At 38.2% G+C, this 17961-nt stretch overlaps 1 protein-coding gene across 4 annotated transcripts in view; it reads right to left on the reverse strand.

The window, feature by feature from the left end:
• Positions 1 to 17961, reverse strand: part of LDAH (lipid droplet associated hydrolase) — a 107636-nt gene that overhangs the window by 12796 nt on the left and 76879 nt on the right. For all 4 annotated transcript variants that reach the window (XM_059405205.1, XM_059405204.1, XM_059405206.1 and 1 more), the window contains exon 6: positions 4489 to 4571. In XM_059405205.1, coding sequence (XP_059261188.1) covers positions 4489 to 4571 — 83 coding nt within the window. The remainder of the gene's footprint in view (positions 1 to 4488; positions 4572 to 17961) is intronic.

Here is a 17961-nt window from a genome sequence, read left to right on the forward strand (position 1 = left end):
CACTTGTTAACCCAGCCACATTCTTAGGGCTGACTGATGTGAACGGGTCGCTCTCGACGGACTGGTGGTTTGCGGATGGCACGGGCTCGGATGAGTAAGTGGCGGTCAGACAGTGGCAAACATTTTGTGTATGACCCTGATCATTACCCCTTTGCTGAGACCATGCGCTAATTCTCCCACAGGTCAAAATAACCTCGTCTTTTTAGCGTAGCATTTCATGGCTTCTTATTCTCAGGCCAGCGCTCAAGCCACACCACCATGCTGCCCCACCCTGTCTGGTGTCTCCAGGGTAGGGCTTCCTCACTGGGGGTCTGTGGGTCCACATGGGTTCATGTGGAGGCGGTGACAGTGGGGGAGGGGTAATGTAAACCTGCTTGGGAAAAAAGATGACATCTTTATTTTTGCCAACCTCTAACTATAACTTAGTATTTCCTTCAGTTAGGAATACAGGCAACAAACAATAGTTGAGTAATGTCTATTTTTTTGTTACCTATAAAATTATGTAAATTTCCAAATCACAGAAAAGTTGGTGAAGATAACTAAAAAGTTATTTATGCTCATTGCTACAAATTTACAATACTAATTCTGACTGCTATTATATCTCATTATTTATATTTAATGTGTTAATAAAGGTGCACAAACTATATACCACAAATCTGTTTTTAAGTTATTGTGATAACTATACTTCAATATAATTGCTTTTTTTGGTAGTAATTTCATGTATTTATTTTATGCACTTAAAAAGTTACTCTGAGTAGGGGTCCCTGCTCAGTCTGTTTGAGCGGGCCAAACAGACCCATGGCACAAAAGAGGCTTAGAATCTCTACCTCGATGGCTTCCCCATCCATCTAACCATGCATCCGGTACACAATTAATTATTAACTCCACAGGTGTCATACAATGTTCTGAGTCTTTAGAGATACCAAGATGAGAAAAAACATAGTTCCTGACCTGTAGATAGACAAGAGGGGCAAACTGACCTCTTAAATACTGTGCAAAAAAGGCCATATTATAAACTACACAGGGAACCGGGAAAGCTGAGGGAGCGACATCTAACCAAAACCAGGGGCTGGGGAAGGCCTCCTGGAGATGACAATGGAGCCAAGTTTCAAAGGACAGGTAGGATTCAGTCAGGTGAAGACAGAACACAGTCTGTGAGGCCACAGGTCTCTTGGAAAGAACGGTGAGTCTGGTATATTTGCTCTGAGAAAGGGCAGCAAGTCTACATAGTATTGAAGCCACGCTAATAAATGCAACAGCTACTATGGATGAAGTCTCTAGACCTGGGGGGGCAGAGAAGCAAGTAGGTTGGCAATCAGCCCAGTAGATTTTTCAGAGGTAAAAAGGCCCACTTTCCTCAAGAAGATAAAAAGCAGACACGTGGACAATGGAAATCCAGTGGTGGAAAATCTGAATGTAGAACTAAAGCTTGCAGATGACGGTATGATAGTTTTCTAGGGGATCAGAAAAAATCCCAAAGCCATCCACATGATGGAGCAGACTTTTAGACTAACTTGCTTGTGGCTCCCTGACCAGATGGCACAAAGACACATTTTTCAGAACTGCTTTAAAATTTGTTGAATAATTGAGATACCTTCAAGTATTTTTGCAACAAAATATGTGGGGCTCATGGAGTCTTCACACTGGACAGTCCTGGGTAGGTATATAGTTTTTGACCACCTCTGTTTGGGGCTGAAATGGGACAGAGTATCCTTGACGAGAGTATTCAGAAACAGGTATGTCTAGTCTTGGGAATTGGTTTTCAAGTTGAACAACGTATCAGGATTGTTTGGAAAGTAATGCCCACCACTTTTCTAAAACTACGTGCCCTTCCGAGTTTCCTTATTTTCTCAAGCAGACTGGGATGTATGTTGATTCAACTTTCACCAATATTAAATTACAGCATGTTTCCTCTTTTTTCATTACAGAAACAAAAAGTTGCAATAAACTTCCTGTCTCTCTGTACCTCGTTTCACTTAGGAACTGGAACTGTATTATTCTAGTGAAGGGATCAAACTGAGTCGGTACAAAAGATAATCAATTAATGGCAAGGTAGTTTTGCATCATTAAACTAAACAATGCCTCGCTTTCCCAAATTCCATAAGTACCTTTCATGCTGTCTTAGGAAAACAAAACAAAACTATTCTCTGTAGTTGGAAAAAAGTTTATTTCTGTGACTGTGTTAATAATAACCTTGAAATGGCCTGCTGTCTACCATTATACCCCCATACTTCTCTTATAAAAGTTTCAGTAAACTTACAGTCCTGACACAGTTACCATAAGCAGACTTCGATCTGGGAATGATTACACTTGCATATGGATTTAACTTAGGACAGGAATAAGTTAGCACCATCTTTTGACCTCTTTCTGAGCACAACATACAAACAGAATCCAGAAATGATGAGTATTTTACAGCAGCTGGCTTCCACAGGTGGTAAGACGGGTTCTGACACATGATGGGTCTAGTCATTCTGCAAGTGTGAGTTTTGGAAGTGGGCTTCTGCCAGTCTGATTATTAACTGGGAATTGAGTTGTTTTTATGAACTTCTAGCCTTGAGAACTTAAATGCATTTTTTGAAACAAATTCACTTATAATTTAGCTGAAAAATAAAATACTGTTTTTCTTGTATTTTTACATCCTTCAATGACTGGAAACAGCTGAAAGCCCTGGAGAAAGTGTTTTTCTGAGGCCCCAGCCTCCCCCATTCAGCCAGTGAGGGTTTCCTTCTGGCTTCAAAATTTCAATCTCTAGCCAAATGCTATTTTAGAAAAAAAAAAAAAAAAAATGACCACTATGGCCCTAAGTCAAACACAGATTTTCAAAAGTCCTCTTTGGGTACAGCTCCTATAGATCAATATTCTGAAAAAATATTTTTTTAAAGAAAGTATACATTTTTTGCTTTAAGATAATTGTATTGGGAGGTTCTAAAAATATGAATTAACACTGTAGCAAGCTGAAGTCAAACATTTCAAAGTTTATGAAGACATTCTAAACCCAGGGGTAGGGTATCTGAGATCTGACCTGCAGACTGCGGGTTCCTGGGTCTGGAATAGCTGGCCCCTCAGCAGGGCGCCCTGGGTCAGACCCTACAGATGTCACAGCTCAGTGCTGACCATAAAACTCTAGATTAGCACAGCACTCCCCCCAAAATATATAAGCTTATATGTAATTTGAAATTTTCTAGTAACTACATTAAGAAGTATAAAAGAATAGATGAAATTACTTTTATTTATTTATTTATTTAGATTTTATTTACTTATTTGACAGACACACCGAGAGGGGGAACACAAGCAGGAGGAGTGAACAAGGGAGAAGTAAGCTTCCTGGCCTGATGTGGGGCTCGATCCCAGGACCCTGGGATTATGACCTGAGCTGAAGGCAGCCATTTAATGACTGAGCCATCCTGGCGCTTGGAAATTACTTTTAATGGTCTATTTTATTTAGCCTAATAGTCTAAAATATTATCATTTCAACATGCAATCAATATAAAAATATAAGTGAAATATCTATCTCTTGCGGGTACTGAGTTTCTGAAATCCAATGTGTCTGTTATCCATACAACACACCTCCTTTCAGACTAGCCACAAAGAACCACACGTGGCTGGTGGCTGTCGTGTTTAGACAGTGTAGCTCCATCCTATGCAGAATGGACAGCAGACAAATGACGCCATGCGAGTACCAGAGCCACCAATTCTAGGGTTCTTAGACATATTCTCAAACAAGGTACCTTCCAGTTTCAGAGACTGGTGCTTCCAAATGTGTTTGTGCAAGACTCAAACATTTGGGGGTGCCTGGGTGGCTTGGTCAGTTGGGGGTCTGCCTTTAGCTCAGGTCATGATGCCATGGTCCTGGGACTGAGTCCCACATAGGGCTCCCTGCTCGGTGAGGAGTCTGCTTCTCCTTCTCCCTTGCCTTTCTTCCTGCTCATGCTCTTTCTTTCTCTGAAATAAACAAAGTAAGTCTAAAAAAAAAAAAAAGACGCTAACATTTGGAGCAGTAACTCCCAAATGCTAAATATTTCAATCTTTGCCTTTCTGCACCTGCTTGCAAAGAAATCCGGTCTTGGTGTCAGAGCTGAACATTCCTATTCTAATGCACTGGAGAATAAAGAAAGACAGGCTGAGTCAACAGGTCATAGTGATGTTAGTTTTTGTCCAGTGTTCTATTTACAATTTGATATAACTCATTATTCTATATATTATTGAGACCTCCTCAGTAGAAGGCCCTAGAGAGAAGCATTGATTCTAGAAGCAAACCTAACAAAAACAGGTGGTAAACTTTATTTAAGTATATACTGAAATCTACAGTCAGCTGTACTTACTTCCTATGCAACTTTCAAGAACTGCCTTATTTGAGCTAGAAGTAGAACTCTGTGTGAAATCTACAAACCCTGGAGGTCTTACAGACTCTTAACCAATTCTAGCACTTCACGCTTAGTAAATATTTCTGCCCATCTACTTACTTCCTTGCAGCACCAAAGTGATTACCTTAGGTAAGTATGTCCTTATGGTTTCGTTGTCTCTCTTCACCACCTGCATCATTTCTTGGCCCCCAAGGTAGGCAGCATTAGCTACATATAAAAAAAGAGTCAAACACTTAGAATATACACAATGAACACAAATATCAAACTAATCGGATTTAGTTCCCATCCCCACTTTTCCTTACAGCAAGCACTGTCTGATGTGAGGTGTCACTGAGGCCAAGAAAGCTATGTTGCCCTCACTTTCTCAACAGCGACACACAGCAGCGACAGAACAGCCTAATGTCAGCCGCCAGAGCAAATGACCTATGGTGCAATTAAAAGCACAGACTTAGAGATAAATCATGTATACTAGGGAAACTGCATGCAGTTACTAAGGTGGAACTTTCCTGACTTTTTTTTTTTTTAAAGTTACAACTAAAATAAATGTTCATTTTAAAATAGGTTTAAAGGCTCCCTAAGAGTTTTTATTGAGGGTTAGTCCCTATGTACTGACTGTGTAATGAGCAAAGTTGACCCTCTCCCTTCCAAGATGTCACATACCTGAGAAAGTCCTCATTTACAAATTTTCATTAAATGTTGTGTACCTTGGGTTCCATTTTCATTGGCATATTATTGTTACATGGCTTTCTTTTCTGTCATCATCTGCCTCATATATTTGTCCTTTTCTTTATTTTTTAATCATTTCTCATTTTGTTTTAAGTATGTCTCTTGAAATCATAAGTAGACCTCATTAAAAATGTAATCTAAAAGTGGGACGCCTGGGTGGCTCAGTCAGTTAAGCTGCTGCCTTCTGCTCAGGTCATGATCCCAGGGTGCTGGGATCGAATCCCGCATTGGGCTCCTTGTCCAGCAGGGAGCCTGCTTTCCCTCTCTGCCTCTGCCTGCGACTCTGCATGCTTGTGCTCTCTCTCTGACAATAAACGAAAAAAATCTTTAAAAAAAAAAATGTAATCTAAAAGTATTTCTTAAATAAAGGGACTTAATGGAGACACATATATTAATATACGAGATCTCTGGTCTGATTCCAACCATCCTGTTTTGTATATGCTTTGCTTTCTTTTAATTTCCAACTTTCTATCCCCTTTAGTGTGAATGATGTTTTCTTCTTCTATTTATTTTAAAGTTCATTTGGTTTTTTTAGTAATCTCTACACCCAACATGGGGCTCGAACTCACAACCCCAAGATCAAGAGTTGCACGCTCTTCTGAGTGAGTTAGCCACGTGTCCCTTTACTATCTCTTAAAAATTTCTTTTCACTAAATAGTCTGAAAGCATGAATTCTCTTTTTATTCACTGAGTGGTTAGCTGTACCTAAAATTTTGCGGAAAAAACGTATATTTTTTCTATTGCTGTCTGGAATTAATCAGTGTCTATAATCTCTCCATCCAAACAAGGTGGGCCCTGGCATCCCTGCACTTTCCTCATGCCTTCCTCTACCCTGTCTCCTCCTGGGAACTGTAGGTAATAAACTCTTATTCCAAAGGCAGTTCTCTACGCCTGTTACTTTACCACAGCTGATTCAAACAAATTCTGGACACACTGTAAAACTAGGAGGCAGAGCTGGTATTCTGGGGAGGTCAGTGCCCTGGTTTTGTAGGTCAGAGTAGTGAAGGGGAGAAAGCTGCTCAAAGAGGGGCTGGGGAGGAAGCTCCAGAGACTAGCAGAGGGCTCCTCTTCAGCTCTAGCTAAGTACTAACTGGCACTATCACGTGGGACACCACTAGAAGCTGGGGAAAGAACCACCCGAGAGGATTTAGAGGGACGAGTGCCCAAACTGGAGTAGTTACTGTTCCTACCAGCCTGGCAGGAAAATCTTTTAATTCATGGTGTATCAACTATAGAACTTGGAAACGTTTTGCTTTGGTAGTGGGGTAACATTAGCTCTAAACTAAATGCGGTCTTGCAACCAACTAACAAAGCTTAAAAGCAAGAACAGAAAGTATCAAACTATTTCCAAATAACATAACCATCCCATAACAAAGCTCAGGAACTTCTACATAAATACAAAAATATCTAGCATCCAAAAAGGTAAAATTAACCATGTAAAACATCCCATAAACAGTTATCAAACATGCAAGGCAGGAAAATACAACCCAAAATAAGGGAAAAAATTAATTAAGACAGGGTCCAAAATGACAAAGATAATAAAATTGGAAAACATTAATGTTGCTGCAAAAACTGGATATACACACATACCGTGTACAAAAATTAATTAACAACAGATCACAGTTCTAAATTTAAAACTCTCCGAAGGAAATATAAGAATAAATCTTTGTGATCTCAAATGAGACAATGGGTTCTAAGACATGACACTAAAAGCAAAAGTGAGAAAAGGAAAAATAAACTGGTTTTCATAAAAATTACCACCATACACACTTTAAAGGACACCATCAAGAAAGTGAAAAGACAGCCCACAGAATGAAAAAAAAATTGTATATTCAATAAGGAGCTAGTATCCACAATATATAAAGAACTCTCACAACTCAATAAAATGACAAAAACTTGGTTAAAAATGGGCAAAAAGGAGCACCTAGTGGCACAGTTGGTTAAGTGTCCAACTCTTGATTATGGCTCAGGTTGTGATCTCAGGGTCACTGGCTCGAGCCCTGCACTGGGTTCCACACGCTCAGCTCAGAGTATGCTCGAGTTTCCCTCTCTCTTTCTTCCTCTGCTCCTCACCCCTATGCTTGCATGTGCTCTTTTTCTTTCTCTCTCTAAAATAAGTAAATAATTCTTTTAAAAAAATGGGCAAAGATTTGAATAGGCCTTACTCTAAAGAAGAAGTACAGATGGCCAATAAGTGTGTGGAAAGATGCTGAACATCATTAGTCATCAAAGAAATGCAATCAAAACCACAATGTCATACCACATCACACCTAATGGATGGCTACAAGAAAAAAAGACAGACAAAAGTGCTGACAGGGATGCAGAGAAATTGAAGCCCTCATACATTGTGGGTGGCATTGTAAATTGGTACAGGCACTTTGGAAAATAGTTTGACAGCTACTCAAAATGTTAAATATAGAATTACCACATATATCCAGCACTTCCATTTGTAGGCACAAACCCAAGATAACTGAAAACAGAGGTCCGCACAAAACTTTATATGAACGGGTACAGCAACATTGTCCATGATAACCAAAAAGTAGAAACAATCTGTACGGTCATCAACTGATGAATGGAAAACCAAAATATGACATAGCCATATAATGAATATTATTGAGCAATAATGAAGTACTGATACATGCCACAACATGAATGAACCCTGGACACATCATGCTAAATGAAAGAAGCAGGTTACAAAGAGCCACATACTATATAATTCCTTTCATGTTAAATGTCCATTATAGGCAAATACATTGAGAGAGAAAGTAGATTAGGGTTTGTTAGGGACTGGGGGAATGTGGAAATGGGGAGTGATAGGCATGGATTTCTTTTTAAGGTGATGAAAATATTGTAAAATCAGATAGTTGTCAAGGTTGTACTACTCTGAGTAATATACTAAAAAACAACCACTGAAGAGTGAGTTTTATGGCATGTTAATTATATCTAAATTAGCCTATTTTTATAAAATTGGTATTTACAGATACTGAAAGTTTTGTAATCTATTCCATATATTTGAGAAGTGAGAAATATTAAACATGTTAAGCAGAATTATGGAAGATATAAGATACAATTCAAACTTCTAGAGATGAAAAATACATCAGATGGGATAACAGCAGAGTAGACATCATAAAAGAAAAATTAGTGAATTGAAGACAGAGCAATAGAATCTATCCAAAAGGAAACATGGAGAAAAAGAAACTGGGGTTGGGGGGCAGGGGGAAGAACAGAACCACAGAGAACCACAAGTGAACTTGAAAGTGGTGTCATATGTCATATACCACGTAACTGGAGTCTCTGAAGGAGGGAGGTACAGAAAAAATATCTGAAAAAATATTAAAATATTACAACCATAAACCCACAAATCCAAGAAGCTCAAAGAATCCCAAAGCGTAAGAACTGTGAAGAAAGCTATACCAAAGTACATAATGAATTGCTTCAAACTAGTGATAAAGAGAAAATCTTAAAAGTACACAGAGAAAAATGATATACAGTTGACCCTTTTATAACATGTGTTTGAAGTGTGTGGGTCCACTTATATAGCGATTCTTTTTGATTAATGTAGGACAGTACTGTTAATGTATTTTCTCTTCCTTATGATTTTCTTAATGTTTTCTTCTTTCTAGCTTACTTTACTGTAGGAATACAGTATATAAAAATGCAACATACACAGCATGTATTGACTGTTTATGTTATTGGTAAGGCTTCTGATGAATAGTAGTCTATTAATAGTTAAATTTTGGGAGAGTCAAAAGCTATATGCAGATCTTTCACTGCACAGGGGGTTGGTGCCCCGTCCCTCACATTGTTCGAGGGTTAACTGTATAACATATAGACGAACCAAAAGCTAACAGACAGCAGATTTCCTTCTGAAATGATGTAACTAGGAGACAATGGAGGAACACTTCTAAAGTAACAAAAAGGGGAAAAACTTGCCAATCTAGAATTCTATAGTCCGTGAAAATAGCTTTAAAAAATGGAGGCAGAATACATTTCCAGACATACAGAAGCTGAGAGAATTAACGGTCAGTGGAACTACAAGAAATGTCATGAGAAATACTTAAAGCAAGAAGAAGATGGAAATTTTGTCTACACAGATAGATAAAGGACATCAGAAATAGTAATTATGTGGGTAAATTTAAATTACACTTCTGTTATTTATAGCTATTTATAAGACAACTGACTGTTTAACTGAAAATAATAATAACATATCAAAGAAGGAAATATATGACAACACTATCACAATGCAGGAGGGAGAAAGGACTCACTGTTGTTAAGTTTCTTATGGCATACTTCAAGTGGTATAATGTAATTTGAAGGCTGTAAAAGTTAAAGGTGTTCATTGTAAACTGTAGTGATCACTGACACAGCAAAACAAAGAATGACTAATAAGCCAATGAAGAAGATGAAATCATAAAAAATACACAACTGATTCATAGGGAAGTAGGAAAAAAAGCAAAGATGGAACAAAGACCTAGGAAAATAGAAAATATATATCAAGATTACAGACTTAAGCCAGTCTAATTCATAACTATATTAAATATAAATTGTCTCAACATTCAAATCAATAAGCAGAGTGGATAAGAAAGCGAGAGTCAACTATTTGCTGCCTACAAGAAATAGACCTAATATACAAAGACATAAATCGGCTAAAAGTTAAAAAACGGAAAAAGATATATCATGCTAACTTTAGCCCAAAGAAAGGTGGAATGACTATACTAATATCAGAAAAACTGGATTTCAGAGATAAGAATATTACCAGAGCTAAAGGGTTAATTCATCAGGAAGGTATAAAAGTCCTAAATGCTTATGCACCTAATATGTTTGAACTTCAAAATACGTGAAGTAAAAACTAACAGAAATATAAAAAGAAACAGACAAATCCACAAATATAGTTGGAGATTTCAACACTCATCTTCCAATAACTGATTGGAACAGTCAGAAAGAAAATCAGTAAGGATAAAGAAAATGACACCATCATGAATACTCAACTTTGGCATCAACATGGATGGGACTGGAGGAGATTATGCTGAGTGAAAGAAGTCAAGCAGAGAGAGTCAGTTATCATCTGGCTTCACTTACTTGTGGAACATAAGGAATAACAGGGAGGACATTAGGAGAAGGAAAGGAAAAGTGAATGGGGGGAAATCGGAGGGGAAGATGAGCCATGAGAGACTGTACTCTTGAGAAACAATCTGAGGGTTTTAGAGGGGAGGGGAGTAGGGGGATGAGTGAGCCTGGTGGTGGCTATTAAGGAGGGCACGTATTGTATGGAGCCCAGAGTACTGCATATCAACAATGAATCTTGGACCACTGCATCAAAAACTAATGATGTATTTTATGGTGACTGACGTAACACAATAAGAAAAATAAAATAAAATAAAAAATAATAAAAAAATAAAGGAAAAAAGAAAAAGAAAAAAAAAGAAAATGACACCATCAATCAACTTGACCTAAGTGACATCTATAGAACAGTCTCCCCATCAAGAACACAATATACTTTCTTTTCAAGTATCCACAGAGCATTTCCCAAGTTAAGCCACATCCTAGTCCATAAAACATGTATCAATCCATTTAAACAATTAAAATCATACAAAATATGTTCTCTGGCTATAATGGAAGTAAATTAGAAATCGATAACAGAAAGATACCTGGAAAATTGCCAAATATATAGAAATGAAATAGCCCATTTCAAAATAACCCCTGGGTCAAAGAAGAAATCTAAAGGGAAATAAGAGAGTATTGTGAAGTGAATAAAAATAAAACCACATCATATCCAAATTTGTGGGACATGACCACAGCAATATTTAGATAGTAATTTATAAAGCACTAAAAACCTGTTTTAGAAATGGAAAAAGATCTCAAATGAATGACCTCAGTTCCACCATAGGAAACTAGAAAATGCCAAAGTAGGCAGAATAAAGTAAATAATAATATTTGTAGCATAAATTAGTGAAACAGAAGGCAGAAAAACAATTGAGAAAATAAATGAAACCAAGAACAAGTTCGGTAAAATTGATAAGCCTTTAACCAGACTGATCAGGAAAAAAAATACATGAGAACATGAGACATAAAACATTATCAATATTGGGAAAGAGAAGTGACACCCTATAGATCTTACAGGCACCAAAAGGATAATCAGGTAATCTTGTAAATGACTTTATGTCAAGAAATTCAACAACTGAGATAAAATGAACAAAGTCAGAAATTTTAAGCTTACTTGAAAACAGATAACCTGAAAAGTCTTATATCTATTGAAGAAATTAAATTTGTAATTTAGAGCCTTTTCACAAAGAAAACTCCAGGGTAAGAGGACTTCATTGGTCCACTCTACCAAATATATAAGGAAGAAATAATATTGATTTTATATAAACTCTTCCAGAAATGACTACACATATATGGATATCGGGGTTTTGACAGACAGAGGTAGCATTTAAGAGCAGCAGAAAATAGTGGTCTGTGGTAGGCAGAATTCTAGGCTGACATGAATAATCCTTGCCCTTCTATGGTCTCCTCTCTTTGGAATGTGGGTGACACCTGTGAATCTGATGACATCTTAACCCCTTAACTAGGTTATGCTATACAGCAGAGATGACTAGGGATGATCACCCTGGTGGTCTTAACCAGTCACACAGCTCATTGAAAATTTGAGTTTTCCTCTGGCTGGTGGAAGAAGAGGGAGTCAGAGATTCAAAGTGCTCAAAGGATTAGAAGAACCACTGCTGGTTTGAAGCTCGAGCTCATGTGGAAGGGAATGGAGACTGACCTGTGGGAGCTGAGAAGGACCTCTGGCTCACAGTGAGCAAGACAGTAGGGACGTCAGTCATAAAGCCACATAAACTGGACTCTGCCAACAACCCGAATGAGCTCAGAAGTGGATTTCTGGACATGCAGGGCCATAATGGAGGTTTCTGAGATCCGGGTAATGGGGACTCTTGAGCTGAGTAGGAGTTACATGGGAGTTTACTGTGGGATGATTCGTGGAGGTAAAAACATTCATGTTTTAATCACTTTTCTGTAGTATTAGTCCTGAATCAGAAACAACTTAAAAAATTCAAATAGCGGGGCGCCTGGGTGGCTCAGTGGATTAAGCTGCTGCCTTCGGCTCGGGTCATGATCTCAGGGTCCTGGGATCGAGTCCCGCATCGGGCTCTCTGCTCAGCGGGGAGCCTGCTTCCTCCTCTCTCTCTGCCTGCCTCTCTGCCTACTTGTGATCTCTATCTGTCAAATAAATAAATAAAATATTAAAAAAAAATTCAAATAGCTTATAAGGAATTTTGTATTTCTAAAAGTAATTTTTTTTTTAAAAATCAGGGAATGTACCTCACTCTGTCTTTATTTCTATACTTCTTTTTCCCTGATAATTTCTGATCTAAGTATACTTTTTTTTTTTTTTAAAGAAAGTAACATAGCAGTTTCCTTTCCAGTAATTGCTCCAAGGAAGCCATCTTTTTCATTCCTCAGAAATGCTTGTAACACAACACAGTGGTCAGAAATAATAATACCAAATGGACATGTAATTTCCTAAGGGGAAAACACATTTCTCTTGGCAATGACTGTCAACAGCATTCCTGGAAACCCAGCAGAATTCAGAGTTTCAAGCACCATGGTGAAGGAAATATCCAGGAGCAGGAGTCATGGAAACAAAAACATGAACATGAAGGAAAGAGAAGGATTCAGAAAAATGTGAATTGTTTACTTTTTTTTCCATCACAGATCTAAGTCCAGGTATAAGAAAACTCACCGAGGAGTCTAATATTCTGGTCTTTTTGCTACTGTATCCTCTGAAACCTGCTTACTAAGTATCATTGCAGGACTTGCCCTCCCAGGACAGTGGCTAATGGAATGAGGAGTGGGGACTGATGCTGGAAAACTGGTAGGACTTTCAGCTCACAGGGGAGATGGCATCACAAGTTCTCCAAGTACATGTAATCTAGGATGGAAAACTGTCTTCTGCTGAACTCCATCACCACCTTGATGCTACTTCATCTTTCTGGAACAATCCAAACTCATCTCTAAGTCCAATTCATTTGTCTTTTCCCTTCCTTACCTAGGTAGAACTGATTCCTCCTTTATTGGCATCGCTCATTCTGGGCATCGATTCTCATAACAGCCCTAACTGTGACAGATGACAATTCTTCACACTCGTCTGCCTTACCATGCTGGAAGTTAGCTGAAAGCAGGTGCTTTATTTCATTTCTTATTCTTTTTAGGGCTTCTCTGTGTACTTGGGCTAATGACAGGTATCAGTAAGGGTTGTTAAAATGGGAAGGGATTGCGCTGGTGTTGGCTTTTCTGGGGGGTCTGGGAGGCGATTGCTAGGAGGAAAAACCTGCTGCTTTCCTTGAAGTGGTGCCTGAGCTGATGTTACGGTGGAGGTCAGAACTGGAGGCAGATGCACAGGGACGCTGGTGAGCCGAGCTGGGAGGTACTGGTATGAGACTAGCACAAATCACTTCAGGGAAGAGGGAGCATCTAGGAACTTCTGTAGGGACTGACAAAAATTAGGCCTCATAAAGCACTGGTCTCAGCAGTGAGGAAAAATGCAGAGGGAAGTAAATCCAGTGAGTGATATAGTAGGAAGTTTGGGGGGGAGATGCACACACAGTTTTCTGAGGTAGAACTTGGGGACTGGAAGCCAAGTTGTCTTGCTGGTTTGGTGACAGGAAGTCTAGAGCCTTTGCCCCTGTTTGTTTGGTTTTGCCATTATACTGGTTATTATAACTATCCATTTAGTCTGCAGTAGTCTGCCAACAGATCATCTTAACATCTCTGTGACACTGAGTTCACCAAAGGGAAAAACACAACTCAAGGGTATATGATTTTTTTTTTTTTTTTGGAAAAAAATAATACAACTTTGTAGAGTAGCAGATAACATATACATATAAATTTCTTTAGAAAAATACAGTTGGGGGAAATCAGAGGGGGAGACAAACCATGAGACACTGTGGACTCTGAGAAACAAACTGAGGGTTTTGGAGGGGAGGGCAGCAGGGGTATGGTGAGCCTGGTGGTGGGTATTAGGGAGGGCACGTATTGCATGGAGCACTGGGTGTGGTGCATAAACAATGCACTGAAAAAAAAAAGATAAAATAAAATTTAAAAAAAGAAAAAAGAAAAATATAGCAAAACTTTCATTGAGTCACTTAATTCTAAATCAGAGATGATATTCTAGTGTTGTATCCAATCACCTTTTGTCCTAAATCCTAATATCCTAATACTGACCACACACACACACACACACACACACACACACACACACCTCTTCCATTATGTTGCATTTTAGGCTAAATTTCCATGAATTCTTAAAGCTGCAGTTGTCTTTTAGCAAGAGATTTTTCTAAGCTACACACAGAATGAGAGAATAGGTAACATGGGAGTCTGATTTTGTCTTACTCAAAAAATTATTCTGAGATTGAATTAAAAATATTTGAGAAGAAATATGTGCTTCTTTAGTAAAGCTTATGTTTACTAGTACATGTTTAAACAGTTATTTCCATGTAGACAAGGAAAAGAAAGATAATGAAAGTTTTTTTTTTTTAAAGAATGTATGCAACAAAGTAACATGCCCACCAGGAATGTCCTTTCTATCTGCACTATGTTTTTCTAGTTAGTTAACTGAAAGGAATTAAAACATGAATTTGGCCTAACGAATGAAAAGACCGTAGAATATTTTTTTCAAGTTAATTATCTTGACCTGTGATACTGCTAAGCTAAAATATATTTGCTTTTAGCTTTGATCAAGAAATCCAATTTAACTGTCTCAATGAAAAGCCTATTTCTCATGAAACAGAAGACCATCTATTGTAAAGAAATAAGCAGTAGCAAACATTCCAGAATTAAAATTAAACTAAAAAACCCCATATGTTTTCTTTAAAAACAATTAAAACAATCTAATTATACTAATTGATCTGATGAACACTGAGGTGAAGTTTATAAAGTATGCTAATTGAATCTGAGCTACTCTTTGAATGCGACAGGAAGTGATGTTTCACTCAATCTGCTGAAGAAGGCTAATATGTAGAATCCCAGACCATAGCAAGTACCATCTTTGCCAAAAGGGCAACAGCATTTGAAGTACTTGAATATTTTGGTTCCTTGAATTTTTCAGACCTTACTGCAACAAAAAACTATGTGTATAAACTAAGGATACAGAAAATCAGTGTCTATCTAGATAGGGCAGGATTTATTATCCACTATTTGGACTAGCAAACTTCCTCCATTTGTTTCTGTAAGATTTCTACTGGAGCACAGACATTACATAATGTGCAAACACTGCAAGGCCTCCTAAAAGTCAGGCTGGCATGTTAAAGGTCACTGTCTGGATGACAGGAAAGCCAGAGGAACAGGTCTGCAGAGGATGTCACAGATGGCACAGACCACTGAGAATGATCTTGGAGCTGGTCTTCCTCTCTTGGTGAGCCTTCTCTTTGTATAACCTAAAATTCATACTTCTGACTCAAGTGGGCTGGCTTGGTACTGATTACCTTCACCATTCATGGACACAAGTTCAGCAGGAGCCCACTAATCATCTGCAAAAGTCAGGATCTTATGACTGTTGGTCTCCCTCAGCTGGGACCATCTTCCTTTCATAGTAAGCAAGGCCATCAGAATCACCTAAGGGATAGCCAGGGCAAGCCCAGGCAAAGGCAGTTTCTGTGGTACTTATTGCAAGAGGAGGCAAGGGTGATGTGGGATCCCAAGCCGACAAGTAGGAAGAGGCTGGCTAGGACGACTGAAATGCTTGGTTAAGGATCAGCCTAGGGTCACTACTAGGAGACTTAATTAAGACTCATGTAAACCACTAACCAAGAACCCAAGTAAAAAAGAATTAATTTTTGCCTGCTTTCCCTTTACCCAAGGTTTCACAGTCCAAGTGGGTAATGGGGAAACAAGACCCCTGAAGTACTGCTCACTTGAACATCAGAAAGCCAGATCCAGAACAAAGAGAACAGAAAAGCAGAGAAGGATGGCAGAAATAGCAGAGCTGTGCTCTGTAAGTTTGATTGCACGTTGGTTGTTGAGAACAGAGATGAAGCAAGGTAGCTGGGAGCTCAGTCTAGTTTAGAGTTTAATTTGCACATAGTATCTAACTTGTACAACAGTGGTTGTGAGGAAAAGGAATCCTGGGACTCTCCAAGCAGCAATGCAGCTGGAAGGCTCTAGTTGCCTTGACCAGGGAGGGTAGTGTGTCAAGTCTGAACAGTCTTGTTTCTTGATGCCTGCACTTGGGGTCTCTGGATGACACAGCAGAGGGCAACTGCTATAGCTGGAAGGAAGATTCCTTTCTCGCATGTGCAGCGAGAGAGTGCTTAGAACTCTGGTGTAGAAAATTTGGAAGACACCTTTATATAATTCCCTCTTTCAGTTAAAAACATTAAACACTTAATTATATGTCACATGTGTTACACAGTCACTAAACGTATATAGAAAAACGAATAAAACTTTCATATACTCTATGTCCTAGTTTGGGTTTAGAAAATATTTCTGAAGAGGTTTAAGAAAAGCACAGGTAGCTACCTATCTAATGCCCATCAGAAACATATGATTTGGGTGAAGTGTTCTATAAATGTCTATTAAATCCTGTTGGTTGACAATGTGGTTGAACTCTTCTCTATCCTTGCTAATTTTCTGTCTTATTCTAGCAACTGTTGAGAGACGTGTTCTTAAGTATCCAACTATAATTGGGGATTTGTCCATTACTCCTTGCAGTTCTATCAGTTTTGCTGATAGTTTTTCATTTATTTTGTAGCTCTCTTGTTTGGCACACACACATTTGGATTGATATGTCTTCTATCTTCCTGGTAGAACCTTTTATTATTATTAAATTAATTCTTAAATTAACATATAATGTATTATTTGCTTCAGGGTGAACCTTTTATTATTAATGCAATGTCATTCCTGGTTCCTTTTGATTAATGTTTACATGATGTATCTTTTCCCATTCTTTTACTTTCAATCTACCTATATAATTATATTTGAACTGGGATGTCTGAAGACAGCATATTCTTAGATAATGTTTTTTAATCTATTCTGCCAATCTTTGTCTTTTAATTGGTGTATTTTGACCATTTACATGTAATGTAATTATTGGTATGTTAAGAGTCTGTATACCATTGTATTATTTGTTTTGTTTGTTTGGTTGTTTGTTTGTCTATGTTCTTTCTCTTGCCTTCCTACATGTTACCGAATATGCAGGGGTTTTGGTACTCAGTAGAAAAAGCAGAGAAAAGTACATCCATTCCATTTTCCTGGAAGCAGAATTCCAGGAAGGAGGAGAATAGAGTCCCTAACTAGAAAATGCTTTTTATAATCTTCACTATAGGGTAAAAAGAAAAACTCCAAAAGAAAAAACTGTAAAGGGAAATAAGATGATTTGTTGACATGTATGTGGAGTAATTTTATCTAGGCTTGCCACAATTTGAAATGACTTCCATTTGGTCTCAAATAATTTCCAAAGATGTATTGGCCCTTAGAAATCAAGTCTAACTTTTGGTCTGATCAATGACTGGAAACCAGACAGGGGAAGGGTTTCTGACTTGCAGTCAGTGCCTTTCTCACCTAGGCATCTCTGTCTCTTCTAGAATAGGAAGGAAGGATAAGGGGCCATACCGGGTCTTGAAGGGGTCTCTCCAACTTTGGTCTTTGGTATTCTTTATAACTGTCCTTAGCCCTTCTCCCCTTCTGCCTATCTCATCTTCTTCCACTGTGATGCTAAGTCTATAATAAAGAGTGGGGGGTGTAGAGAGTATGGAACAGACAAAAATTTACAAACACAGAAAATATATTGAACTTGATATTTGCAATCACTGTTTCTTACTACATATTTATAAAAATACCGCATACAACCAATCTGTAGTTGTACAACAGGGCT

This window comes from Mustela nigripes, chromosome 7, assembly GCF_022355385.1.
Source record: "Mustela nigripes isolate SB6536 chromosome 7, MUSNIG.SB6536, whole genome shotgun sequence".
NCBI classification, from domain to species: Eukaryota; Metazoa; Chordata; class Mammalia; order Carnivora; family Mustelidae; genus Mustela; species Mustela nigripes.